Source organism: Elaeis guineensis, chromosome 1 (assembly GCF_000442705.2).
Source record: "Elaeis guineensis isolate ETL-2024a chromosome 1, EG11, whole genome shotgun sequence".
Taxonomy (NCBI): domain Eukaryota; kingdom Viridiplantae; phylum Streptophyta; class Magnoliopsida; order Arecales; family Arecaceae; genus Elaeis; species Elaeis guineensis.
The window spans coordinates 6,271,361-6,298,409 of NC_025993.2; the positions used below are offsets into that span (position 1 = coordinate 6,271,361).

Here is a 27,049-nt window from a genome sequence, read left to right on the forward strand (position 1 = left end):
CGGTAGTAAGCTGCGCCCTAGTAACCAGCTGCCTCTGGAGACGAACAACCTCGTCCGCCGCCTGTCGGAATCTCCCTTTGTACTCTTCCACTTGCTGGCGCCAGCTGGCCCGCTGCACGTCGTGGCTCATCTCAGCGTCTTGAAGCTGCTTCTGGAGGTCGGAGACCTTCTGCGACCACTTCTGTTCATCATCAACCCGTGCCAGGAGCCGGGATGAGTTTTCTTCCAGCTGGTCGATCTTCCTCTTCGCAGCTGATAGCTCCACCTTAAGGGCGCTGATCCTGGCTTCTTGAGCCCAAGTTCGGTCGCTGGCGCTCTTCTTACATTCCTCGAGCTCCTTTGTGAAGTTCGCCTTCCTCCGGCTGTAATCCATGATTGCCTTCACTTGGAGACTCCTAAAGTGGGCGGCCTCAGCGGCGGCTTCGGAATAGCATTTTCTCGACTTGCGGAGCTCGAGGAATTATTTTTTTCATTCGCAGTCTGATTTTTATTATAAAATTAAAATAGCTATAACTTCACTTTTTAGGACCATATGACAGATATGAGATCCTAGCCTATTCTTGAGGGCTCGACCGTACCCACAGATGATGAGATCTGTGATTAGATGCTTGGTACGAGATCCTATAATATTAGGGATCTAGGATATGGGATCACTGCTCCTTCATCCTCACACTCGTCTAGGGCTGACATTTATGCTGCCTGTGATGCTCGACTGATGGAGGTACAGAGATAGACTACTGAGGATCGACAGCGAGCTCATGAGTCAGCTGCACGCATTGACGAGCATCAACGGCTCTAAATCTAGATGATGGAATGGATGGCGCAGATGGAGCAAATGATACAGCTGATAAGACAGCAGCAGATCGGCCAAGCTCTTTCGAGCGCTCTCCTTCCCCTGCTCATTCTTTTTTTACAGATGCCGACACTTGACGATCTCTTTATGTAGTTTTTTATTTTTACTTCAAAATTTTTTATAATTTTAATTTAATATAATAAAATAATAAAATTTATATGTGAGTTTATTGTGTAAACTTTTTATTTTTAAAAAATATTATAAATATAAATTAAAAATATATATTCATAAATTATTTTTTAAAAAAATATGTGCAAATTATTAGTGACAGAATTATTTTCGATGAAATATTGGTCGTTAAAAATATTTTACTACGATGAAAAATTGATCATAAATAAAATTTTTAATTAATTTAAAAATATTAAAATTTTATATAAAATTAATAGCGAAAAAAATATTTTCATCATAAATAATTGATATTTATTAGAGATGAAAATTTATGTCAGAAATTGATGTATTTATGACGTAAACTTTACGTCGCTAATATTATTTAAATTTAATTTTAAAAAAAATTGTTATTAAACTAACAGCGATGAAAATTTTTATTGCTAATAATTACATTTGCGATGAAAAATTTACGTCGCTAATGTTTTTGTAAATTAGCGATGAAAAATTTTTGTTACAAAAAATCATATTTGCGATGAAAAATTTTCATGGCTAAAAATTTTTAAAAATTTGATTTTCGTAAAAATTTTTAATTAAATTAACAGTGATGAATATATTTTCATCGCTATTAATCCATCATTTATTAACGACGTTAATTTTCATCGAAAATATTCTTTTTTACGATGAAAATTTTTTATAGTAAATAGTTATTGAAAAATAAATTTTTTTAATGATGAAAATTTTTTTATCATAAATAATTGATTATTTGCAATGAATTTTTTTTTTATCGTAAAATATTATCAACGATACAATTATTTGTGATAAAATTTTAGTTAATAATTTATTATGTTGTAGTGATAAAAAATAGATTATTAGCGATAAAAAAATTTAATCGTTAATAATTTATTTTATTGTAGTGAATGAGAGAAATATGCTTTTTATGAACCCTTGATAAGCTTGGCCTTGATGAAGTCTTGAGAATCTTGACTTTTATAAAGCGTTGGTAAGCTTGTATCTGAAGAAGATTCATGAACAGAGGGCAATCCAAGCTTCCTCTTCCTTTCTTAATCTTCTTCTTGTCTTCGTTCTTCTTTTCTCTCTCTTTTTGCCTCACTCTTTTCTTTCTCTCTCCATCACTTGTAAGCTCTTGGCCACTGGTATTTATAAAGTGGGAGCTTACAGATACAAGGGGAAAAACCCCAAGTGGGTAGCCGGACCAGAGGATGGGTATGGGTGGGGGTCCCTTTCCTCATTCTCTCCCTTCTGCAGATAATGAGCCACTTAAAAGAATCGATTGGCAAGAATGCTGCGATGGGGAAGTTTTGAACCGAACTCATGCAGCCATGCGATTCAAAATATGATGGGGAAGTTTTGACCAAGTGGATGCCGACATCCCCGTCGTTTATTCTAAAAAAATTCTACAATCATCGGCACGTGAAAATATCACACTACGTCTATCTAAAGAAATCTTCTTTTCCGTCCCCATCGTTCTGTCGTCACCTTCGGAAAACTCGGGCGCACCGACTAATTCAAAAGTGCAGCCGCCCTCCAAACTCCCTAATTCAATTATTTTCAAAATTCAAATCTGTCTCCAATCACAATTTTATCTTTGTTTTCTCTGTCTTTCTAGAATATCTCAAAACTGTAGCTTTGCTGGCACATCTCATATAAAACGAAGAGCCATCTCGCTCAACTGTGGCGACGCTTTGTTTCCTAAAGCTGATTCACGCGTGCTAGTTTCCAGCGAACCTTGCGCTAACAAGTGGTAATTAACCATGGCATGCAGGTTGGAAGGCAAGGTGGCCATCATCACTGGCGCCGCCGGTGGGATCGGCGAGGCCACCGCAAGGATCTTCACCTCCCACGGCGCCCTCGTCGTCATCGCCGACATCAAGGACGAGCTGGGCGCCCGCGTCGTCGCCTCCATCGGCCCCGAAAAGTGCAAGTACAAGCGCTGCGACGTGCGCAACGAGAAGGAGGTAGAGGAGCTCGTGGACTTCACCATCAAGGCCTACGGCCGGCTCGACATCATGTTCAGCAACGCCGGCACGTCGGAGAAGCCAACCAGCACCATTCTGGATATGGACTTCGACGTGCTCGATAATGTCATGGCCGTGAACTTCCGCGGCGTAGCTGCGACGATCAAGCATGCAGCGAGGGCGATGGTGGCCAGCGGGGCACGAGGATCGATCATATGCACGGCGAGCGGGGTGACGAAGGGCGGATTCGGGCCGGCGGCGTACACAGCGTCGAAGCTTGCGGTGGTCGGGTTCGTGCGGTCGGCGGCAGCGGAGCTTGGAAGGCATGGAATACGGGCGAACTGCATTTCGCCGGGCGCCGTGGCGACGCTGCTGACAATGGAGTATCTTGGGCTGACTCAGAGTCAGGTAGAGGAGAGTGCCGAGAACGGGATGGTATTGAAGGGAGGAGGGCCGTTGAAGGCAAGTGATATCGGGGAGGCTGCACTCTTTCTCGCGTCCGATGAGTCGGCGTTTGTCACCGGACAAAACCTGATAGTTGATGGGGGCATTGTTGGTGCGATCCTTGCAGCTCCAGTGGCCCAGGTGAAATGAAATGATGCACTTTGATGGTTGTGGGCAAAGTGTAATCAAGATATGGCATGTCTTGTTGCAATAATCACACAGTGAAAGCCAAGGCATGTGTTGCTTTGGATTGAGTTTGCTAGTATTGTAATTGGAACTCTGGTTAGTTTGCAGAGTATTAAGTTGGATTTCTGATGCAATCTTATTTGGAATAGAAAAATTATAAATTATATACCCAAGGTAAGGATGGTATGGCTCCATTTTTAATTCGGAGTCGGTGGATAAGGGATGGAAGGAGAAGATGGATGGGATGTGAGAATTGAGCACGTGACATTAGAATCCTTTTTTTTTTTTTAGGGAGTGAAAGGATGGGTGGGGAAGTGGCCAAGATATGATTAAAAAAAAATAAAGAAAGAAAATTAGCACTCTCCGGCGATCACACAACTGGTCAACAAAGGCAATTTGTTATAGCAGATCCATGGAAGGACCGGCAATTAAATTTCTATATTTTTTTATTAATATAAATAAAACAATATATAATTGAAAAGTATGACATTTATTTCGTGAGGATTAGCTCTCATACGGTGGTTGGTTGTGAATAAAGTCGTTGTTAGTGGATAGTTATTTAGTCAATCAAAGGGTAAGTGAAACGGGTCTAACGGGTCATGCCACCAGGACGGATAAAAAAAAAGGGGAAAAATGTTTCGCTACGCCACTCCCTATCATGCTCTTCTCCCTCAACGTGATTATAGGGGGGGACCCACCTATCACTCGTAGGGTTGAAAAAGGACCAAGCTAGATCAGGCCGTACTTTGATTCTGGTCCGGTCTGAATTTTTTTTCTTTTGGAGGGATTTGGACCGACCTTAGATTCAAAATTTTTTAAAAATCTATCTGAATCCTATTGTACCAACTTAGTGGGCCAAAAAAATAGGCTGGATCGTACCTGATTAAAGACATGAGACAAATGATTACATAAACAAATGATTTCAGTAGATTGGAAATATGATATGTTTAAAATAAATAAGTATTTCATGGATGGTGTCAAGACATAAAGTGCATATCAAATCCAAATAAATTGTATAAAATTTAAAAAAATTAAATAAAAAAATTAAGCAAAAAAAAAATATACAAGAGTTTTTTGAATGGGTTTGAGTCTAAATTTGGACTTCTTATCGGCTTTTAATTGAGCTCGGGTTTGGACACAAGATCAGACTAAACCAATGATATATCGGGCCTGACCCAAAAAATTAATAGACTTCATATTTAAGCTCAAATCTATTATAAAATCTTTCTAATCTACCCATTACCCAATCCAAAGTAAACCCATCCCGATGGGCTTTGAGCCGATCTGTGCCCATTTCCCTCTCTGGTACCATACCATTGGATTAGTGTGTTGCGGCCAACTCCCTGTTGCTTATCGTCGGTAAAGAGCACCTACAAAATAGACAGTCTCACAAATTGAAGTGGTGTCTGATAGGGACCATCCGATGCTTAAATCAGAGAGGGGATTGGTGAACAGCTATTGAGAATTATTGAAAGTGATAGAGCTTTGGTCCAGAATTGTCTTACCCATATTGCTTGTTTACCTTCCCTCTTATAGGTGATTCTGATGTAACTGTTAAGCATGTGATTTCATTTTTTCTAATGCTAGATTATCAAGCCATAATCATGGAGTTAGTGGGCTGTTTATTATTGTGACACGTAATCAATAACTGTTCATAGCGTTTAGAGTATGTTAAGCTGATAGGCCGACTGCATGTCGGTCGGTAGTAGTAAGTCGGTAGAAGATTTGAATGATAGTCGGCTAGTAACTCTGATATGTCGATGGTCTTCGATCGGAGATGAATCAGGTCGTTTGTCATTGATCGATAATAGCCAACTGTTCCTCGGTCGACCGACTATAAGTCAGCAGACTGTGCATGTGCGGTCGATATAAATCCAGAGTCGGGGGTCGGCTGACTTGTCCCAACAGTTATCCTCTACTCTCAAGTCCAAGGTGAGTCGACGTGTATATTGTCACATGATCTGTCACATTGAACGAAGAAAGTCATCATGTGTTGCCTCGAGCCTCGACTTGACTGTTAGTAAAAAATTCTTCAGTTATTTTATCATTTCGGTGGCTGCAGAATCATCATTGGGTTGTTACATCGATAGGACAATTCGGTACCAGACGTCTGTATTGGACATCATTTCAGGAAGATGATTCAGCGTCGGATGATATAACTCTGACAAGTAGATTTTAACCACGTGTCCGAATATCATTGGGTCGGAGCTGTTCACGTGGATGACGGTGAGATGGCACAATCTAGGGTAGGTGCATCGAACCATCCAATCAATGATCGGTTTGGATGTTGTCACGTATCGTCATCTGATGATACTCAGATTTAATTGCTTCCATCCTGACCATTGAGGGATCCTATATATAGGGTCGCTTTCGATCAGCCTTTCACTTTTCATTTTGTCTTCTTTGCTGCAGAAACTCTGTCGGAGGATTGCCCCAGCGTCAGACCTTTTTGTTTTTAGCTTTCAGATTAAGTGTCCTTCCTTCTTGGGTCCTTTGTTTTTCTATAGCCTTCTTCTTTCATGGCTAAGGCTTCTTCCTCTCGGGATGATCGGTTGGAGAATCCGACTGACGACTCCCCATCGAGTTCGGAAGTGGAGGCTTCTTCACTATCTGACTTGAATGTTGAACAGCTCCGGGAGCAATATCATATCCCAGAGCAATATTAACTTTTTGCACCTGGTGCCGATGGTCGAGTGAATTCCTCTACTTTAGGCTAGGTGGCTTTCTATGTCAAAGACCTTTGGACGGGTCTTCGATTCCCTATTTCGGAGTTTGTCCAGAATCTTCTGGACTACTATGGTCTTTGTCCCGCTCAGCTAGCACCGAACTCGATCTGACTTATAATCAGCTTTGCCTTGTTGTGTCGGATGATACCGATCATATCTCATCCTTTTCTTTTTCGTGCCTTTTTTATTCTCCAACCCCATCCAAAGGTCAAGGGTTGGTGGTTTTTTAACTCCTGGAAGGGCCTTTCCTTCATCATCGATCTTCCATCGTCTATTCATGGATGGAAGAATCAGTTCATCTTTGCTTCTTCTTCTCTTCCATGGGGCTTTTCTTCACGCTGGAGTGATCCAAGGATCGGCCCCAACGAGAACAGTCAGGTGGAGATCGACGATCGAGAAGACTTCCACCGACTGAAGGACATGACGGTCTCACCGCAGAGAGAGCTGATGATCGAACAAGCTCTCTACGATGTTGGCCTCAATTCGGTCACCTCTCTAGGTATAGCACAGTCGGTCACTTCCATTGTTATTTTTTTCTTGTTTGTTTCTGAATTGTACTGACTTCCTTGTTCTGAATGCAGCCATCCAGTCGAGAATGCGAGTATCAAGCGCCGACATTCCTTAGCATGCTGCCAAGAAGAGGGCAGCATCCGAGGCTAGACCCTCCCGACCGTCAAAGAAAGGTCAGGCTTCTACATCTATGCCGGTGGGAGAACTCGATGTACCACCAGCATCAGTTCCCAAGCCGGTCCTGGCACTATCGGCTCCGACAGTGCTCCCCAACGTACCGTCTGCTGAAGAGGAGGCGGCAAGAGAAGACGGGGCTACTGCAACAACATCGGTAGCTCCTTTAACTGAGATTCGAACTGAGGTGGAAGCCGCGATCAAACCTAAACAGTCTACAGCTACGCCAGTCACTCCTTCTGTGGGAGTTTTTCAGGCGCAGTCAAGTTCAAGCTTCCCCGTGCTTTCAAATATGGGGCCACTGACAGGAGAGCAGGGGAAGGCACTGATGACTTCAGCAGATAATGCAATATCGACGGATCACACGATGCACTTTGACATCAGAGTGTCCGATGATGAGTCACCCCTGGCCAATCCGACGTTGGTCAAGCGGCTCATCCAAGCGGCTCTTCTTCCGATCGATCGGGAGAACCGAAAGAATAGAACTATGGCTGAGATGTTCTCTTCTTTCTACCTAATGATACTCGAGGTAAGTCTTCTTTTGTTTTTTTTTTAAATCTGATCCAACTCATCTTCTATTTGCAGTTGGTACATGATATGTTCGATTTGGAGACTGGCTACGGGAAGGTTGCCGACTTTCGTCGAGTGTGAATGAATAAGGTGGTGACCGCTAATGCTGAGAAGGCGGCTGCCCAAGAGTAACTTCGGGTGGCGGCTGAGTGGGAGGCGAAGCTTCAAGATGAAGTCTCCCACCTGTCCACCAACCTTCAACTTTTTAGAGCCAAACTTGAGTCGGCTCGTCAAAATATCTTGACTCTTGAATCAAGAATCAAGAGCAAGAAACATTCCATTCACTGACTTCAACGAAAAAGAGATGGATGCATCTTTGAGCTTGAAGCCGAACATGAACGACATCGGGCTAGCCTGGAAAGGTTGACATTGGCCGATGAGGAATCATCTTCCGCAAGAGCTAATGCAGAATTGGTGAGGGTGGAAGCAAAGTCGACGAGGGAGGCCCTAAATCGAGCAATCAAAGATTTCAAGAATTCAGAAGAGTTCAGAGAAGAGATCCTCGAAGGTGGGTTCGCCTCCTATTATGTCGGATACAAGAACAATCGAGATGCAATCGAAAAATTATACTCAGATCATGACTTGAGCAGCATCGTCTCTTCAAAGTCGAGAGATGGAGCTGTTGAAGAAGATATCATGCCGACTCAAGATGAAGCACCGACAGCACCATAAGTCGTCTAAGTCTCTGATGCCACACCAGAGCAGAGAGCTAGGGACGATGATTAGTGTTCGGTGTATTCTTTTGTTTTCTTTTTGTAATCAAAAATTTTGTAATCAGACTTTGATTCAATTTTGTAATCTTTTTTTTTAATGAAATGAATGAATTTTTTTAAGTACTTATCTCTTTTTTTTATGTTTGTAATGTTATGGAATTATCGAATATCAATCAACAAGCTGAATTACCAAATATCAATTCAAGTCGAACGTCTGATAGTAGCTGTAGGATTCATCCATTAGTCGAATGTCTATTGACATACTTAAGTATTAGGATAGATGATAGTAAATCGAATATCCTTCATCCGACCTTAGTCGGATTTAGTACATCAGGTTATTTGATAGTCAGTGGTAAGTCGAATATCTTTTGATCGATCGTAGTCGAGTCGATATAATTTCAATTCAATTTAGATCGTATTGACATAGCATTCCATATAGTTAAGACTAAATCGGCATAATAGTCATTCAACTATGATCGGCTTTTATAGTGAAAATTGAAATATGTTCGATACCGAGACATAGTCGGTATCATGGCTTTTACAGTGAAAGCCAAAGTACAGTTAATACGTTAGTTTTTATAGTAAAAAATCAAAATATAGTTGATAGTCGATGAATTGACCGTCCATCTGTCAGTTCATTACTATTTCATAATTCACTGAAACTTGTGATTCTGAAATGCAATGCTTCATTCCGAATAATGTATATACAGACAAATTTATGGATAATATATTTTCAAATTATCAGCATTCCATATTTGGAGAATAGCTGATCCTTCAAGAGTCCCCAGTCGATATGCGTCCAGTCGCAGTATTTTGGTTATTCTGTAAGGTCCTTCCCAGTTCGGAGATAGCTTTCCTTGGTCGAGAGGTCTTGAGACTTCGATTTTTCTTAGGACCAAATCTTCAGGACGGAATACCTTTGGTCTAACCTTTGCATTATAATACCAGGCTATCCTTTGCCGATAGGCTGTCATCCGAACTTGAGCTTGCTGTTGGACTTCTAAAAGTAGATCTAAGTCGGCTCCCGATATTATGAATTACTCGACTCACTGTATTGTTCCATCCTTGCTGATGGTAATCCGATCTCGAGTGGGATCATCACTTCTGTTTCATAAGTCAGATTAATGATGATTCTTTCGTTAATATGTGAGGAGTCGTTCAGTACATTCATAGGATCAGATATAGCTCTTCCATCTAGAGGCCTTTGGCTTCATTCAGTCTGATTTTGAGTCCATACAAAATCGTTCGATTTGTTACCTCTACCTCTCTATTGGACTGTGAATGGTCGACTGATGTGAGTTTGTGCGTAATATAAAATTTCGTATGGAACTCTTTAAAGTTTTGATTGTCGAATTGCCAACAATTATCTGTGATGATGGTGTGTGACAAACCGAATCTGTGTATGATTGATTTTTGAATAAAGTTTTCTATCTTACTCTCAGTAATTTATGCCAAAGATTCAGCCTCCACCCACTTGGTGAAGTAATCGATGGCGACCACTATGAACTTTTTCTGACCAGATGCTGGAGAAAAAGGATCGAGTATGTCGATTCTCCATTGTGCAAAGGGCCATAGTGCAACAATTGATATCAACTGACTTGTCGGTTAGTGTTGTATATTTGCATATCTCTGATATAGTTCACATCTTCATACAAGTTTAACTACATCTTTCTTCATGGTGGGCCAATAATATCTTTGTCATAGGATCTTGTAGGCTAAAGATTTGCCCCTCAAGTGATTTTCATAAATTTCTTCATAGATCTCTCTGAGTGCATAGCCGGCATCTGTTGGTTCCAAATACTTGAGTAGAGGAAGAGAGAAGGACCTCTTGTATAGATGATCATTCATTAAAATGTATTAAGAGGCCATCTATCTGAGTCACTTAGCTTCTGAAGGATCCGTAGGAAGAGTTCCATCAGTCAAGTACTGGACGATTGGATCTATCCAGCTTGATTCATCAGTAAATTGTAGCACTTCTTCGATTTTATCGATGCTCGGCTGTTCAAGACATTCGACGAATATCCATCCTAGTGAGTTGAAAGAAGAGATTATGAGTCACGAAAATATATTAGCCCGAGCATTCTCTGTCCTTGAGATGTGAAAGATTTCAAAATATTTTAATATTGAAGTTAGATCTTTCATCTTCTGAAGATACTTCATCATAATAGGGTTTCGAGCTTCAAATTCATCCTTAACTTGTCCAGCAATTAATTGTGAGTTGGTGAAGACCTTCAGATTGTCGATATCAAGCTCCTTGGTAATTTTTAAGTCGGTTAAGAGTGCTTCATATTTGGCTTGATTATGAGAAGCTTTGAAATTAAATCGAAGGACATATTCAGATATAATCCCTTTGAAGTTGGTGAGGATGAGTCCAGCTCCACTATCTTGTGCATTTGATACTCCATCGATAGGTAGCACTCATGCCGACGTCAAGTCGGGTTCGAAAGTCATGGCTTACTTTATTCTATCATTGGCTTCATCCTCGGATTTATTGTCTGGTACTATACATTCGACGATGAAGTCGATAAAAACTTATGCCTTCATTGATGAAAATGGATGATATTATATATCAAATTCATTAAGTTTTATTGTCTATTTTGCCATTCGACCTGATATATCAGGTCGGTGTAAGATCGCCTTCAACGGCTGGTCTGTCAAGATGATAATTGGATGTTCTTGAAAGTATGGGTGGAGCCATTGTGATGATATAATTAGGACGTAAATCATTTCCTCTGCTTCGAATACCTCACTTCGATATTGTGAAGCACCTTGCTGGTATAGTAAATCGATCGTTGAATTTGATTTTCATCTTTTCGGACAAGCACCAAACTCACTGCCTCCATTGATGTCATCAAATAGAGATACAAGATTTCTCCAATCTTTGATTTTGTAAGTAGAGGTGGAGATGCAAGATATTGTTTCAAGTCCTCAAAGGACTGTCGGCACCCATCCGACTATATGAAGTCATTTGATTGTCTCAAGGTCTTGAAAAAAGTCAAGCATCTTTCTGCCAACCTTAAAATAAATCGACTGAGTGCGGTGATTCTTCCTTTGAGTTGTTGTATCTCTTTTTTGGAACTAAGGTGCTTCATATTGATGATAGTCTTTATTTTCTCATGATTGACCTTGATTCTCTGTTGTGACACATGAAAATCAAGAAACTTTTCAGAAGTTACTCTGAATGTACACTTTGTCGGGTTCAACTTCATCTGATGTCGTCGAAGTGTGTCGAAGGTTTTTTCTAGATTTCGAACATGGTTAGTTATTTGAAGGCTTTTCACCAGCATGTCATCCACATACACTTCCATATTCCATCCGATCTGTGTCTTAAAAATTTTGTTGACAAGCCATTGGTAAGTGGCTCCAGCATTTTTCAAACCGAAAGGCATTACTTTATAGCAGTAGATGCCTTTATCGGTTACGAAGGCTATGTATTTTTCATCTTTAGATGCAATCCAAATTTGATTGTAGCCTGCAAAGACGTCCATGAAGCTCAAGAGTCAGTGCTCCGAAGTTGCATCAACCAATTGATCAATTTTTGACAAAGAAAAATTATCCTTCGGACAAGCATCATTCAAATTTGTGTAGTCGATGCATATTCTCTATTTCTCATTGATCTTTCTCACCATCACAACATTAGCAAGCCAATCAGGATAGATAGCTTCTCTGATGAAGTCAGTTGCTAGGAGCTTGTCGACTTCTTCGTCGATGATCTTCTACCTTTCAGGAGTAAAAGATATTTTCTTCTGTCTTACCGGCTTAATCTTCGAATCGATGTTAAACCGATGAGTTATTACTTTCAAAAAAATTTTTGGCATATCCATTGCCGACCAAGCAAAAATATTGACATTTGCTCTGAGTAAATTTATTAATTGTTGTCGCTCCGGATCAGACAACTGCGATCCAATTTGGACCGTCTTCTCAGGGTCTTCTTTTTTTAGTGGGATGAAAATAGTTGTTCGACTGGTTCATCCCTTTCCTCATTCTTTCTTTGGTCTAATTTATCGATGGACAAAGAGTCTTCGGGTTTATTATTTTTTGTGAAGATTTGAAAGCAATGTCGAGCAAATTGTTGATCTTCACATATTTCTCCGACTCTATTTTTTGTCAAAAATCAGACTAGTAGATGATAGGTCAAGACCACTGTCCTCAAAGCATTTAGACTAGATCGTCCGAGTATGGCATTATAAGCCGAGAGAATTCCATCAACAGTGAATGTCATAAGAACAGTACTTTATTGTGGTTCAATTTCTACAGTTAAGGAGAGAGTAATTTCTTCTTCCACAGTAACAGTATTTTCAGTGAAACCGACTAATGACGTCGAGACTCTTCTGAGTCAATCAGTCAGTAGTCGCATTCGAAAGAAAGTCGAGTAAAGTCAATTAGCAGTCCAGATACTTAGATAAATCCTAATTTTGAATAATCTTAAGAGAGATCCTAGATTTGTGTTATTAGGATCGATTATCGATAATTTTTTTCATATATGATTTTTATATTTGATCAGAGTCATGAAGAGATATGATTGTCTGTATAAGATGTTAAGTAGAATATCTTGTTAGAGAAATTCATAAATCAAAGAAGAACATTGATTTCTGTGTTTGGATCAATCATCGGTAAAGGTAAGAATCCCTGTACATGATCACTATTATATATGCTATGTTACCATTGATCTTGCATCATTGGTTTTGCATCGTTGGATTTGACATCGATGAATTTGCTATATCCGAGACACCATTATTTGCTTATATGATTTTGAGCATGAGTATATTATGTCAATATATATATATCAGAGATTGATGGCATAATTATATGGATATGACATATCTAAATTGATCATAATGTAAGTCGGAATTGATTTGATGAAATCAACACATAATGATTAAATGAAACAAAGAGATATGATATGGACTAGCTTTGTCAGTGGAACAGTCCGTCAGGAGCTTATTCTTGGGACAGCCCGTCAAGAGCTTATAAGTGGATTAGCCGGCCAGGAGCTCATATCTGGGACAGCCCGCTAGGAGCTTATGTCTAGGACAGCCTCTCATGGACTTTCATACGTGGGACAGCCGGTGAGGAGCCCATTCTGGGACAATCTTGAAAGGTTTTTAAGTGAAAATTGGTTCAGATAATGACTGAGGTATAGACTTGATTAGTCCAAAGCTAAAAAGAAGAAGATTAAAAATCATGTGATTATGAAAAGAGAAATGAAAGATAAGATATGAAATAATTGTTATACAAAAGTATTTCACCTGTTAACATATGATGATGCATTTATTTTAACAAGACAGAAAATTTATGGATGTTTGCAGTATTCTGGATATTGAACATGAGATTTTATGTTTTATTGTTTATCCTTATTTTTAGATTATATTATTATATCAGTGTGATATGGAAATTCTTACTGGGCTATAAAGCTCACACCCTTTCATATTTTTTTTTCTTCTTAGAGTTACAGGATACTCATGATTGGCTATGGTTTGGATTGTGGATGAGCAGATATATAGATAGAGTATTATAGTATCTGATTCGAAGATTGAAGAAATTTAATTTGTAAATATGCAAGGTTTTATGAATTATTGTTGAAATTAATTGTTATGAATGTTAAGGTTGTAATGATTTAATTTGGTCTTGCATATTCTTTAGGACTTGTTCTAAAGAGTGTGTGGCCATCACGTATCCGATCCGAATGTTGGGTTCGGGGCATGACACCTATCACCATAGTTTCCATATTGACTAATAAAGTGGACGCCATATTGGTTTATTAGTCTAAGCTAATCCTTCCTCCAACAGCTTAAGGTTTTGGACTATGAGCCTGTCACAAATAGTATCAGTCATACCCATCATATGTTATAACCTTGATTGGTCATATAGGTTTCTCAATGAGAGATACTAAGCTTGAGAAGGATCTAATAAGATTGAGTATGATTAGGGTTATAGATGGACCCTCTCTCTCTCTTTCTCTCTCTCTCTCTCGAGTAAAAGCTAACAAGGGTCCAAAGATTGGGTGAAAGGGATTGTCGTGGCCTTATCTTGACCAATAAAAATAATGTCATATAGGTTTATCCAGATCGATCCTCCTCCTCTCGCATCAAATAAGGACACAGATATTTGTGAAAGCCCTACATATCCAAAACACATGTATAAACTATGCATCGGTACTAGACCTGATCATGAACCGAGCTTAGGCTCAAAAAATGTCAACTTGTATATAAGCCTGACCCAAAATCCGATTAAAAATGAATAGAATTTAGGCGTGAGGGCCGGCCCATGATCAGATTCTCAGAACACCCGGAAAGAGGCACCGACTCAGAAGCAAATTGAAAATTCTGGAATTGGGAATTCCCTCTTCCTTCTCCTACGAGGAGCAACAGGGAGAATAAAATAGAAGGCTTTACGGGAGGAAGATAGAAGACTGACAAGAAGGTGGTGGTAGAGAGTAGAGAGAGGAAGCGATGCCGATAGAGATGCCGAAGGGGCTGCCGTTCTCGGTGGATACGTGGACGGCGGCCTCCCGGCGGAAGCGGTACCATTTCCTGACCCACGCCCACCGTGACCACCTCGCCGGCATCGCCTCCAACTCCTCCTACCCCATCTACGCAACCCGCTTCACCAAGTCCCTCGCCCTCCGCCATTTCCCACAGGTTTTTCTATTTTTCCTTACTCTCCCATTAATTGTTGGTAATCTTGCTTTTTTGGAATTTCTTCACGCTTGACTGATACCAATACCGTTGGTTTTTTTCCCATTTTGTCGTAGCTCGAGGATTCGTTGTTTGTGGAAATTGAGGTCGGGAAATCGGTGGTTATGGATGACCCGGACGGCACGTTCTCCGTCACCGCATTCGATGCCAATCACTGCCCCGGTACTCTCACTGTCTCTATGATTTCCTGGTTTGGGAATTTGTTTTTCTAGGAAATTGGAATATTTGGCTTTCAGGACTTGTTGATGATTTTAGTTCAAGATTTGAACTTGGAGGTCTCCTGCCATTGGTTTTGCTTGCAATTTCTTATCTACGGCAATCTGTTTATTATTTCGAATATGAAAGAGAGAGAGAGAGAGGCTTATTAAGTTGTTTCTTTTTTAGTTCTTTCTCTATTCTCTATGCCTGCATATGTGGGGTTATTTTGAAGATGCTGGGCTTATTGTTTATATGCTGACCAAGTGACCAGAATTACAACCAATAAATGCATCTCAGGCTTTTTGAGTAGTTCTTGTCAAAACTATTCCTTGAAATATTGATCTTTAATAGCTGTTCATCGATGAGAAGGTTTCCTTTTTCTCTCTTCAATTTAGATGTTGTATGTGTAGGTGCTTGAATTTGCTATGGGATGGAGTCAAAAATATGATCAGCAAGCAAAAGTAATACGAGCCTTTGTTTCTTGAAGCATATTGCAGAAGTAGATTGAGGCTTAGCTGTGCACTCACTCCTGGGGTCCTGTTGAACACGGGCTCTAGAAGAGCCTCTTGTCACTCTTTTCATGCTCAGGCTCTAGAAAAACCTTTTCTCACTCCTTTCATGCTCTGCAGCATGTGTCAAGAATCATTTCCAAAACAATATTCAGGTTGGTTGAAATTAGCTGGACTCTTCCATAATTATTCAATTAGTGGCTCAAGAAGCCTTGGTGCATGATCCATGAATCACCTGCTTCAATATCCGTGCAAAGATCAAGCACAAACATAAGAGCTCAAGCATAGGACATGATATCACAGGTGAAAATCATTAAGCAGTCACAAAAGGAATTGGCAGAGTTCTGGGTTGATTTTGCAATTTCCAACAATGAAAATCCAGAATAGATTTAATGAAGGATCCTTAGCAAGCTTTTACTTGAAGGAGCTTTAGCATGCTTGTATGTTGAGGAATCCTTAAGCTTGGTTTTGATGAAGCCTTGAGAAGCTTGGCTTTGCTAAAGCCTTGAGAAGCTTGACTTTGATGAAGCCTCGATAGGCTTGGCTTCAATGAACCCTTGAGAAGCTTGGCTTTTATGAAACCTTGATAAGCTTGGCCTTGATGAAGCCTTGAGAATCTTGGCTTTTATGAAGCGTTGGTAAGCTTGTCTCTGAAAAAGATTTATGAATGGAGGGCAATCCAAGCTTCCTCTTCCTTTCTTAATCTTCTTCTTGTCTTCATTCTCCTTTTCTTCCTCTCTTTTTTCCTCACTCTTTTCTTTCTTTCTTTCTCCATCTCTTGTAAGCTCTTGGCCACTAGTATTTATAAAGTGGGAGCTTACAGGTACAAAGGGAAAAACCCCAAGTGGGTAGCTGGACCAAGGGATGGGTGTGGGTGGGGGTCTTTTTCCTCATTCTCTCCCTTCTGCACATAATGAGCCACTTAAGAGAATCGATTGGCAAGAATGCTATGATGGGGAAAGTTTTGAACCTAACTCATGCAATTCAAAATATGCAAACTAAACAAAAATATAAACAAATGCTTGTTATTGTGAAACACATTTTGGAATCCCTTAGTATATATATTGGATAGTTTGTTGTTGTGGTTGATGTTTTTGTTCCCTTGTGGGTTGTGGATGTCAGTCTACATGGATTGTTATATATTTTGCTACTTTGAGGTCGTTGAAATTTCCAAGTGTTTGGTTGAATGAGAAGTTCTCTATATATTGACTTTGTCTTATGTTTATTCTGATGCATTTTTTATTTCATGTGCTATGCCTAATGTACCAAAATGTCCAATACTCCAACCTCTAGAAAACCTAATAAGTAGACATTGCTCTCCTATATATAGCTTGATTTGACTATGCTCGAATGGATCTCTACTCAGATTTGGTTAGGTCTAGATTGGACAATGGGGTTCCACATTGATGATATGAGCTGTTCAATGTAACCTATTACTTCTAAATTGCTTACATACTAAAAATCATGTGATTGGAGACTTCTAGCATATGCATTAAGTGGTAAAAAATTGAACAGTTTAAGTAACATGAAACAATATAATTTTTTTGACCATTTGATTCGTAAGCTAGAGCTCTCCAAATCATATTATTTTTTTTGTGTGAAAGCAGTTTAAAGATTGTAGATCCCATCCACAGCTTGAGTCCTCGATATGGGGTCCCTATCATTCATTCTAAACATGACCGAATCTGAGTAGATATCCACTTGAGTGTAGCCAAGTCAAGTGCTGCATATATATGCATTTACATGTACATATATTATATAGAAAAAAGGAGTGAAACTTCAGTAGAAATATCTAGGACAATTTAGACTGCAATAATTTAGCATTTGAATACTGAGAATTAAAATGCTATCACTTATGTGGTTGCATTGATATGTCCTTTTTAAAAAGACACTCCAAAAATTTGTTCTGTGTGTTGGAATTTGGTCAGAGCAAGCAATACACTCCATATGTAGGGTGATATTATGTGTTTTGCCGTGTAGCACTATTTTTACATATGAGATTCCAATGCTCCCTGAAACTGAAGTACTCTTTATGAAGAAAACGTAATGAGTCTTTGTACTTGCAAGTTTTTTTTAATTGTTGGATGGAGAATTCTTTTATTTGTATGTTAACCATGTCAGAATGTATATTTTAGATAGTATCAACGTAGCGCTGCAATCAAAGTAGATGACAATCAAATTAACCAAAATCAGGACACCTGTACAATGATTTGGTAGGAGTCCCAGATTTTCAGGCTCCAATGAGAAAAGTGTTGCTGAGATTCTATGTTGGAGGATTCTTTATACTGAGAACAGAATGCATTATGCTCAGAAAAATAAAATGCATTATATGTTCCCCTCTTGACAACTTCAGTTCTGTTTATTTTTGCTTTTAATTGAGTTGTTAATTTTGCACATGATTCAATCAAAGAATATCTATTGTGAAAGTTGCCAGCCTTTGTGAAGTTTGTATTTCTTCTAATATTTGCCCTTTGTATTTGATGCCCAATACAACATGATTTATCAAGGACTTAAACAACATCTGAATATCTTTTGCCTTGTTGGCTTTTTTTTATTTTGCAGGAGCTGTCATGTTCTTGTTTGAAGGTGAATTTGGTAACATATTGCATACCGGGGATTGCAGGCTCACTACTGATTGTCTACAGTATTTGCCTATCAAGTATATATCTAAGAAAGGAAGAGAAACTTTATGTCATCTGGATTACCTATTTCTTGACTGCACTTTTGGTAGATGCTCTCTTAAGTTTCCAAGCAAGCAAGCAGCTATCCAGCAGGTTTTTGTATTCATATAGTATTATTTTTCTTCAGTATTTTGATGTGTTCCTGCAGCATCACCATTCACCATCCTCACTTTAATTTAATCATTGTAGGTGATAAACTGCATATGGAAGCATCCACATGCACCGTTTGTTTATCTTGCATGTGATCTTCTTGGCCAGGAAGAGATACTTGTCGAAATATCTAGAACATTTGGATCAAAAATATTTGTTGACAAGACAAACAATTCAGATTGTTTGCACTCTCTTTTTCATGTTGCACCAGAAGTCCTTTCACAAGATGCTTCTTCTCGCTTCCAGGTAGGTACTCCATTTTTAGTTTCTTTGGTGAAGTCATAGCATGCATTTGAAATGAAAAAAAGCTTACACATTCAGTTTTCCTTCTAATCTATGTATAACAAGAATTTCTACATAAGTCAGTCTACCTGATAGAAACACTTATCTTCTGGTTATAAATTGCCTAAACGTACAAATTGTTCCACTTTAAGCTGATAAGTTACTTACCATGATGAAGAGAGATGCAATAATGCCATGCTAAAGATATGTCAACACATGATTGGAAACTTTTCTTTAAATTTTAGTATTTCGTAATTCCAAATTGTTAGGATTTGTACATTAGGATGAATTTACAATAAACAATAACTTTTGAAATCTTTATACCAGATATTTGCATAATATAGCAGGTTTTATATCCTAAATCATCTATAACATGCACACTGGTGCTGATGAGCTTAAATTCTTAAGAGCATATCTGATACTTTGTGTTAATGGTAAGTTACACTACCAGGGACTGGTCGATGGGTTCTCCCATTCCTCCTTCAAAAGGAAGGTGTGTGTGTGGGTGTAGGGGGGGTGGGGGATATATTGCTGCATATATGCTTGCACCTTATGCTATTATTTGGACTAATATGAGGTTCATGATAGGTTGCACTTCTTCCCCCTTTCTTATTTTACAACTGACGAAAATGGGTGTGATTTGATCTTATCCTACCATAGCTGGTACTTTCTAAATGCCTTCCATGACCTGAATTTATGCACATTAATCTAGGACTTGATCTCTTTCGACTCTTGCAGCAAATGTTCTATGTTTGTGCTTATGGACAACTGGAATCTCATCTCTTTCTCATGGAATATGGTTACCACTTCTGTATTCTGTTGAATGTTTCTCAGGTGATTGGTTTTCCAGGGCTATATGAGCGAGCAAGTGAAAAATTTGCAGAGGCACGAGCTGCTCTTCAGCCTGCACCTCTTTTTATTCGTCCCTCTGCTCAGTGGTATGCAGGAAATGATTGGCTGGATATGACTCAAAAGCAAAAGCCAAGCCTTGTAGAAGCGGAGAGGGATGAGTTTGGAGTTTGGCATGTGTGTTACTCCATGCACTCATCCTGGGAAGAATTGGAATGGGCCTTGCAACTTGTTCAGCCCAAGTGGGTTATATCTACGACCCCACCTTGCCGAGCCATGGAACTGGACTATGTCAAGAACCATTGTTTTAAAACTCATTTAACCCCTGATGACCCGCTGTGGAAACTGTTCAAAATCCCTCCAGGGAAGTCTACTTCTTTGCCACCTTTCACAACTAAAGAGGTCTTGAAGAATAGTATTGTTTCCACTTCTGCTGTCGAAGTTTCATCTACTGCAGACTGCAAGCAGCTGGAGCTTAAAGACTTGAAAACAGATCATTTGGAACTGAAATTGAACTTGTCTCCACCATCTAGAGCACAACCTGTTACATTGTTTGGAAGAGCACGTCTTGGAATCCAAGATCCTGATATATTTAATGGGAAGAAATCTGCATGTGCCAAGGCCAATGATGAAGAAGAAATTTTATCCAAGCAACAAATTATTGTTGTAGAGCAAGCATCATCTTTACAGAACATTGCAGTTGCCATGCAGCGGTCATCCCCATGGGAGGACACGGCTGCTGAGGAAGTATCATCCATAATTAAGGACAACATTGCTGAACCAGGTATTGAGAATTCAGGAGATGCTGATTGTAAAGGGGATATGTCATGGATTGGATCTTCCAGGACTATGAGAAGTGTGGAACCCAGTATTGAGAAATTCGAAGAAGCTGATGTTAAAAAGGATATGTCAATCATTGGATCATCAAAGAGTTTAAATGGATCTTCCAGGACTATGAGCAATGCGGAGCCCAGTATTGAGAAATTGGAAGAAGCTGATGTTAAAAAGGATATGTCAATCATCGGATCATCGAAGAGTTTAAATGCAAGCTTGAGGAAGCTGTACAGATCAATGAATGTCCCAGTTCCTCGACCACTTCCATCATTGATTGAACTAATGCAAACATCTAAACGAGTAAAGATCTGCTCCGATTCCAGTAATAAGAGAATGAATTATTGCTAGAATTTACTGGACTTCTTGCCTTTGTGAAAAGGGAAATATGATGAGGAAGAAGCGATCCCAAGAAAGATATTCTTGATCATGTTAGTGTTCATGATCCTATTCTTGTCATTCCTTTTCTAAAATTCAGTTCTTTCCAGCACAGAAGATTTATTTGTATTTCAACCAAAATTTGAGTGTTTTTATAGTCCATTGAGAATGTTCAGATTTTAGAAAGTTGAGAACGCTTCAGTTGATTGACACAAAAATAATACATAAATATTTATTTTACCATGAAAAAAGTTTTGGCAATCATGATATGAGACTATTACTAATTACCAGTAAAGAACTTATAAATAGAATAACAACGAATCAACTGTATATTAGGACACAAATATTTGTGATCTTAATGGATTTCAGACTGAAGGGGGCATGTTGGTGGGTAAGAGCCCCTCGCCCATATGCACAGACGTGGAGATTCATAGAATGAGGTGATGGAGTTGATCCAATTTAAATAAACAAATACATATTTGTTCTGCAGAGACTTCTAGGCCTGTTATCTGGGTTAGGTGGTCCACTGAGGGGGAATCACTGGACAGGCCCAAAGCCCCATGGCCTCGAACAAGATACCAAGCGGTTGAGACTTGCTTCAGAAGTTAGATTTGTTCTTTCTCAAAAAAAAAAAAAAAAATGTTGGATTTGTGATCCTACAAATTGATACGTGAGTGGATGGACATGAGGAAGCATGGATGCTTGTTATGTAACATCTGAGTATTTCCTCACAGAAACTCTTTTTTCTTTGATATTAAGCATTTAAAGGGTCTGCAGACTGCAGGACATCTTCCCTCTTAGTCTCACTTTTTCAATTATGTTCCATTGTTGTTTTTCCGGGTGTAGACGTTCTGTTTTTTTTATTTGTTAGGCAAGTTACGAGTTGCTTTTTTTTTTTTTTAGTTTATTTGTTAGGCAAGTTACTTGATGGGCTATTAGTGATGTAAACAATCTTATTATTAGGGCATTCAATGAGAGTTGCTGATTACTTTGGTTCTAGACCTGTGTTTTAGAGAATTTCAGAAAGTTTCAAAGAGTACCTGACTTGCTTTGTTTCTTTTCGCATTTCCATCGCATCAGTTGGTATTAGAGCCAGGTTATTGTTGAAAAGCAATGGTTGGTAACGACGGCAATGGCAACAACCATCTTGCTGACGAAGAACAGGGGTTGCAGGCCTTGTGGACAGCTATTCATCGTCTCAAGGTATCTCAACAGGATATGGAGTGTTCTATACAGCACTCCCTGACAGCGATTATGGAATGACCTGACAACTTGGTGGCGAATTCGGATAGGGTTAATGAAGTGGCGCCTAGGGCAAACCATGCTCGCGGCCAACCGTTCGTAGAACCTATTCCGACTGTTCGTGATAATCGCCGCCAGATCTTTTCAGAAGAATCAGACTTCGATGGAAATTGACAGGATGATTTTACCATTAGAAGTCAGTATGGCGGGCATGGGTATAATGCTGGTGGATGTGGTAGAGGTGGTCGTGGTAGTGGCGGTTGTTTCAATCGGGGCTATCAATGTTATTACGGTTATGATGGTGAACGTGGCAGGGACCGTGGCGGATTTGTGAGGCAGGAAGAGTTTTGATTGAAGGCGGATCTTCCTAGTTTTGATGGTAGCCTGGATATTGAAGGATTCATAGATTGGTTGATAGAGGTGAATCGCTTCTTTGACCATATGGATGTACTAGAAGACCGACGCATAAAGCTGGTGTCCTATAGGCTGAGAGGAGGTGCTTCTGCCTGGTGGGAGAGGCTACAGGAGGATCGGTGCAGAGAAAGGAAGGCCAAGGTTTTGACATCGGAGAAGATGCAGAGGTTGTTGAAATGACGATTCCTTTCATCAGATTGGGAACAACATCTGTTCCATCTATACCAGAAGTGTACGCAGGGCCAAAGGAGCGTACATGAGTATACGGCCGAATTTATGCGCCTTGCTGAACGGAACAATTTGAATGAGTCCATGGCTCAGCAAGTGTCGAGATACTTAGATTACGACCGGCAATTCGGGACAGGATCGGGGTGCAGCAGATGGTTCTGAATTTAACCGATACCCGTAATTTGGCATTAAAGGCCGAAACTTTGATGCAGGATAAGAAGTGGCAGTCGAGAAAGAGTCGCTGGCCAATCGGCAAAATGGAGAAAAGTAAGTGGAAGCAAGGTGGAGAATCAAGCAGAGAAGAGAAAGGGGTGACGGAGAAGGCGGTAGGGAAGAAGGCAGTAGAACCAAAAACTGTCAAGTCGAGTAACCCATATGCGAAGCTGATTCTAGGAAAGTGCTTCAAATACAACCAGCCTGGTCATTGTTCCGGTGATTGCTCGAGACGCAGACAGTTGGTGATAGTAGAGTGGGATGCTGATTCTTGTCCTGATGATGAAGGGGAGATTTGTTGTGAATCAGAGGAATCCGATGAGGAGAGGCAGGTTTGTGTGGTGCGGAAGATAATGATGGCACAAAATTGACTGGATGATTCCCAGTGGCACAAATTGTTTCGTATCAAATGTGCTGTCAATGGTAAGCGCTGTGATATTGTTATTGATGGTGGTAGTGAGGAGAATTTTATTAGTAGGAGTTTGATAGACAAACTGCATTTAACTGTTAAGAAACACTCACACCCTTATATCATTGGTTGGATTCGGGAGGTAGGAGGCATTAAGGTGCCTGAGAGGTGTAAGGTGCCATTTTCGATTGGGCAGTACAAGGTTGAGGTTTGTTGTGACATAGTAGACGACCTTGATGTATGCGATCTGTTGTTTGGGAGGCCATGACAGAACGATGTGCTGGCACAACATTTGGGGCATGAAAATGTGTATAAGCTGGTGAAGGATGGTGTAAAGTACACTTTGACATCCAAGAAGAGCAATCAGCCTGAAGCTTCCAAAGCAGAGGGAAAAACCTTGGTGACTCTTACTCAATCCTTGAGGGAGATGGAGGAAGAAGTGAAAGAGTCGGGGGAGATCTATGTGTTGGTGGTGAAGGATATTGTGTATACGAAGGAGAGTAGTGCAGTAATTCCTGAGGTGGTGAGACCGGTGCTAGAAGAGTTTAGCGACATCTTACCCAAGGAGTTGCCAGATGGTTTGCCACCGATGTGAGATATTCAACATCGGATTGATTTGATCCTTGGGGCGAGTTTGCCCAATCTGCCTCATTATCGTATGAGTCCAAAGGAGAATGAGATTTTGTGGGAGAAGGTAAAAGAGTTGTTGAAGAAAGGGTACATTCAAGAGAGTATGAATCCATGTGCAGTCCCAGCTTTACTGATGCCGAAGAAGGATGGTAGCTGGCGTATGTATGTAGACAGCAGGGCAATAAACAAATAATAGTTGGGTACAAATTTTCTATTCTTAGGCTGGATGATATGCTTGACCAATTGAGTGGTTCCAATGTGTTTTCAAAGATTGACTTACGGAGTGGATACTATCAGATCAGGATCCGGCCTGGAGATGAGTGGAAGATTGTGTTTAAGACGCGTGATGGGTTGTTTGAGTGGCTAGTGATGCCCTTTGGCTTATCAAACGCCCCCAGCACTTTCATGAGGCTTATGAATCAGGTACTTCGACCTTTCGTTGGTGATTTTGTGGTGATTTATTTCGATGATATCTTGATTTATAGTAAATCCACTAATGCACACTTGGAGCATTTGAGGAGTGCTATTAGTCCTACAGAAGAATATGTTGTTTGTGAATATGAAGAAGTATACTTTTATGTCCGATAAATTGTTGTTCCTTAGATTCATTGTGGGGGCTGATGGGATTCATGTGGATGAGGAGAAAATGTGGACCATACAAGAATGGCCCATTCCCAAAATTGTTGGTGAAGTGAGGAGTTTTCATGGGCTGGCCACGTTCTGAGGCATTTTATTTGTGACTTCAGTTCCATAGTAGCTCTGATTACTGAATGTTTGAAGGAGGAGAAATTTCATTGGGGCGAGGAAGCTGAAGCGACTTTTGCTTTAATAAAGGAGAAGCTGTGTACCGCTCCTATTCTTGCATTACTAGATTTTGGTAAGTTGTTTGAGGTGGAATGTGATGTCAGTGATTTAGAGATTGGTGCTGTTCTATCACAGGAGAAACGACCAGTTGCATTTTTCAGTGAGAAGTTAAATGATGCGAGGCGGTAGTGGTCAGCATATGATTAGGAGTTCTGTGCTGTTGTGCGAGCTCTAAAGCATTGGGAGCATTACCTGATAGGGAAGGAGTGCATCATGTATTTAGATCATAAGTCCCTGAAGTATTTGAGCAACCAATGGTGGATCAGTAGTAATATGCACGCTCGATGGTATACTTTTCTTTTGAAGTTCCTGTACAAGTTAGTACACAAGTCTGGCATATTGAACTGGGTTGCTGATGCTCTGAGTAGGAGGGTAACTTTATTGACTACTCTGAGCAATGAAATGGTCGGTTTTGATTGCTTGAGAGAGATATATACAGAGGATGAGGACTCTCAGGAGATTTAGGAAAGGCTGCAGCAGAAACTACCGGTTGATGATTACCACATTAGTGATGGGTTTCTAATGAAAGGTGATCAGTTATGTATTCCTCGATCATCTTTGAGGGAGAGACTGGTGCGAGACTTGCATGGGGGTGGCTTAGCGGGTCATTTGGGGTGAGACAAAATGATCGCGGTAATAACTGAACAATATTTCTGGTCTCATGTGAAGCGTGATGTGGAAAGGTTGGTACAGTACTGTTATGTTTATCAGACAACGAAGGGGCAGACTTAGAATACCGGCTTATATACTCCTTTGCCAGTTCCACAGAACATATGGGAAGATCTGTCATGGATTTTGTGCTGGGGCTACCGCGTACTCAACGTGGTTCTGATTTTATTTTTGTGGTAGTTGATAGATTTTCTAAAATGGCTCACTTTACACCTTGCAAGAAGACGTCAGATGCATCTCATGTTGCTTGGTTGTTTTTTTCTGAGGTAGTGCGACTACATGGTGTTCCGAAGACCATTACTTCAGATAGGGACACTCGATTTCTCAGTTGCTTCTAGAAAAGTCTATGATTTTTGTTTGGATCATATTTATAGTATGGTAGCACAATACATCCCTAGACTGATGGCCAAACAGAGGGAGTAAACCAAACTTTGGGTAGTCTGATACGGAGTATTTACGAAGAGAAGCCAAAACAGTGGGACTTCACATTGGCACAGGCTGAGTTTACATATAACAGTGCAGTACACTCCTCTACAGGAAAGTCTCCTTTCTCTATTGTCTATCAGAAAGTACCTAATCATGTTCTTGATTTACATGTATTACCCAAGTCTACTGAGAAGAGTGTGGCAGCTCAGAATTTAGCAAATTAGGTGCAAACTATTCAAGCAGAGGTAAAACAAAAATTGGAAGAGGCTAACGCCAAATATAAAGAGACTACAGATAAGCATAGAAGGAAGAAGGTGTTTGCTGAGGGGGATGATGTCATGGTCTTTCTTCGTAGGGAACGTTTTCCAGTGGACCAATACAGTAAGTTGCAGCCGAAGAAATATGGGCCATTTAAGATTAAGAAGCGGATTAATAACAACGCTTATGTGGTCGACCTCCCAGGTTCTATGGGCATCTCTCCTACTTTTAATGTTGCTGATCTGTACACATTTTCTCCAGATGATAAACCTCTCTATCCTGATGCCGATGACAACTCGAGGACGAGTTTTTTCCCAAGTGGGAGAGACTGACGCGAATGTTCTGTTTTTTTTATTTATTAGGCAAGTTACGAGTTGTTTTTTTTTTTTTTTTAGTTTATTTGTTAGACAAGTTACTTGGTGGGCTATTAGTGATGTAAACAATCTTATTATTAGGGCATTCAACGAGAGTTACTGATTACTTTGGTCCCAGACCTGTGTTTCAGAGAGTTTCAGAAAATTTCAGGGAGTACTTGACTTGCTCTGTTTCTTTTCGCGTTTCCACTGCATCATGTAGTCTCGATTCAAATCATATTGACAATGGACAATAAACATAAAGAGGCTGTGATAACGTTGTCTCCTCCTCCAATGGTACCAAGTGCAATTGCTGCCGTTCTTGCTATCAATAGCCTGGGATAGAGTTCAAGTTGGAACATGCCAATAGTTGTATTCTCCCTGTTATTATTTTCTAGTCTTGTGTTGGTTTCAACTTCCAGGGTTTTAGAATATAACCGGATGTTATCCGCATATGGTAACATTGGTGCGCTTGCATGAGTCTTCCTCATGATGGAAAAATGAAAA

The 27,049-nt window shown here is 40.0% G+C and overlaps 3 protein-coding genes across 3 annotated transcripts; all 3 read left to right on the forward strand.

Moving 5' to 3' along the window:
- The first annotated feature begins 2,612 nt into the window (after positions 1-2,612).
- Positions 2,613-3,775, forward strand: LOC105037654 (short-chain dehydrogenase reductase 3a). Its single transcript, XM_010913298.4, has one exon. The coding sequence runs from the start codon at positions 2,734-2,736 to the stop codon at positions 3,529-3,531; it is 798 nt and encodes a 265-aa protein (XP_010911600.1). The 5' UTR covers positions 2,613-2,733; the 3' UTR covers positions 3,532-3,775.
- Positions 3,776-14,417: 10,642 nt separating this feature from the next.
- On the forward strand, positions 14,418-20,998 carry LOC105037645 (uncharacterized). The gene is made up of 5 exons (XM_010913289.4): positions 14,418-14,901; positions 15,015-15,120; positions 18,228-18,439; positions 18,536-18,742; positions 19,613-20,998. The coding sequence occupies exons 1-5, from the start codon at positions 14,713-14,715 to the stop codon at positions 20,807-20,809; spliced, it is 1,911 nt and encodes a 636-aa protein (XP_010911591.1). The 5' UTR covers positions 14,418-14,712; the 3' UTR covers positions 20,810-20,998.
- A 1,979-nt stretch (positions 20,999-22,977) lies between these two features.
- LOC109505452 (uncharacterized) lies at positions 22,978-26,521 on the forward strand. Its single transcript, XM_073251558.1, has 7 exons — positions 22,978-23,265; positions 23,320-23,550; positions 23,614-23,933; positions 24,194-24,395; positions 24,511-24,663; positions 24,753-24,936; positions 26,175-26,521. The coding sequence occupies exons 1-7, from the start codon at positions 22,978-22,980 to the stop codon at positions 26,519-26,521; spliced, it is 1,725 nt and encodes a 574-aa protein (XP_073107659.1).
- Positions 26,522-27,049: the final 528 nt, after the last annotated feature.

Coding starts and splice junctions, on each gene's coding strand:
- LOC105037654 (XM_010913298.4), top strand. CDS start 2,734: ATGGCATGCAGGTTGGAAGGCAAGGTGGCCATCATCACTGGCGCCGCC.
- LOC105037645 (XM_010913289.4), top strand. CDS start 14,713: ATGCCGATAGAGATGCCGAAGGGGCTGCCGTTCTCGGTGGATACGTGG. Junction 15,121..18,227: donor CGATGCCAATCACTGCCCCG/GTACTCTCACTG, acceptor TTTATTTTGCAG/GAGCTGTCATGTTCTTGTTT. Junction 18,743..19,612: donor ATGCTTCTTCTCGCTTCCAG/GTAGGTACTCCA, acceptor AATGTTTCTCAG/GTGATTGGTTTTCCAGGGCT.
- LOC109505452 (XM_073251558.1), top strand. CDS start 22,978: ATGGAGAAAAGTAAGTGGAAGCAAGGTGGAGAATCAAGCAGAGAAGAG. Junction 23,266..23,319: donor AATCCGATGAGGAGAGGCAG/GTTTGTGTGGTG, acceptor GATGATTCCCAG/TGGCACAAATTGTTTCGTAT. Junction 24,937..26,174: donor ACGACCAGTTGCATTTTTCA/GTGAGAAGTTAA, acceptor CTATTCAAGCAG/AGGTAAAACAAAAATTGGAA.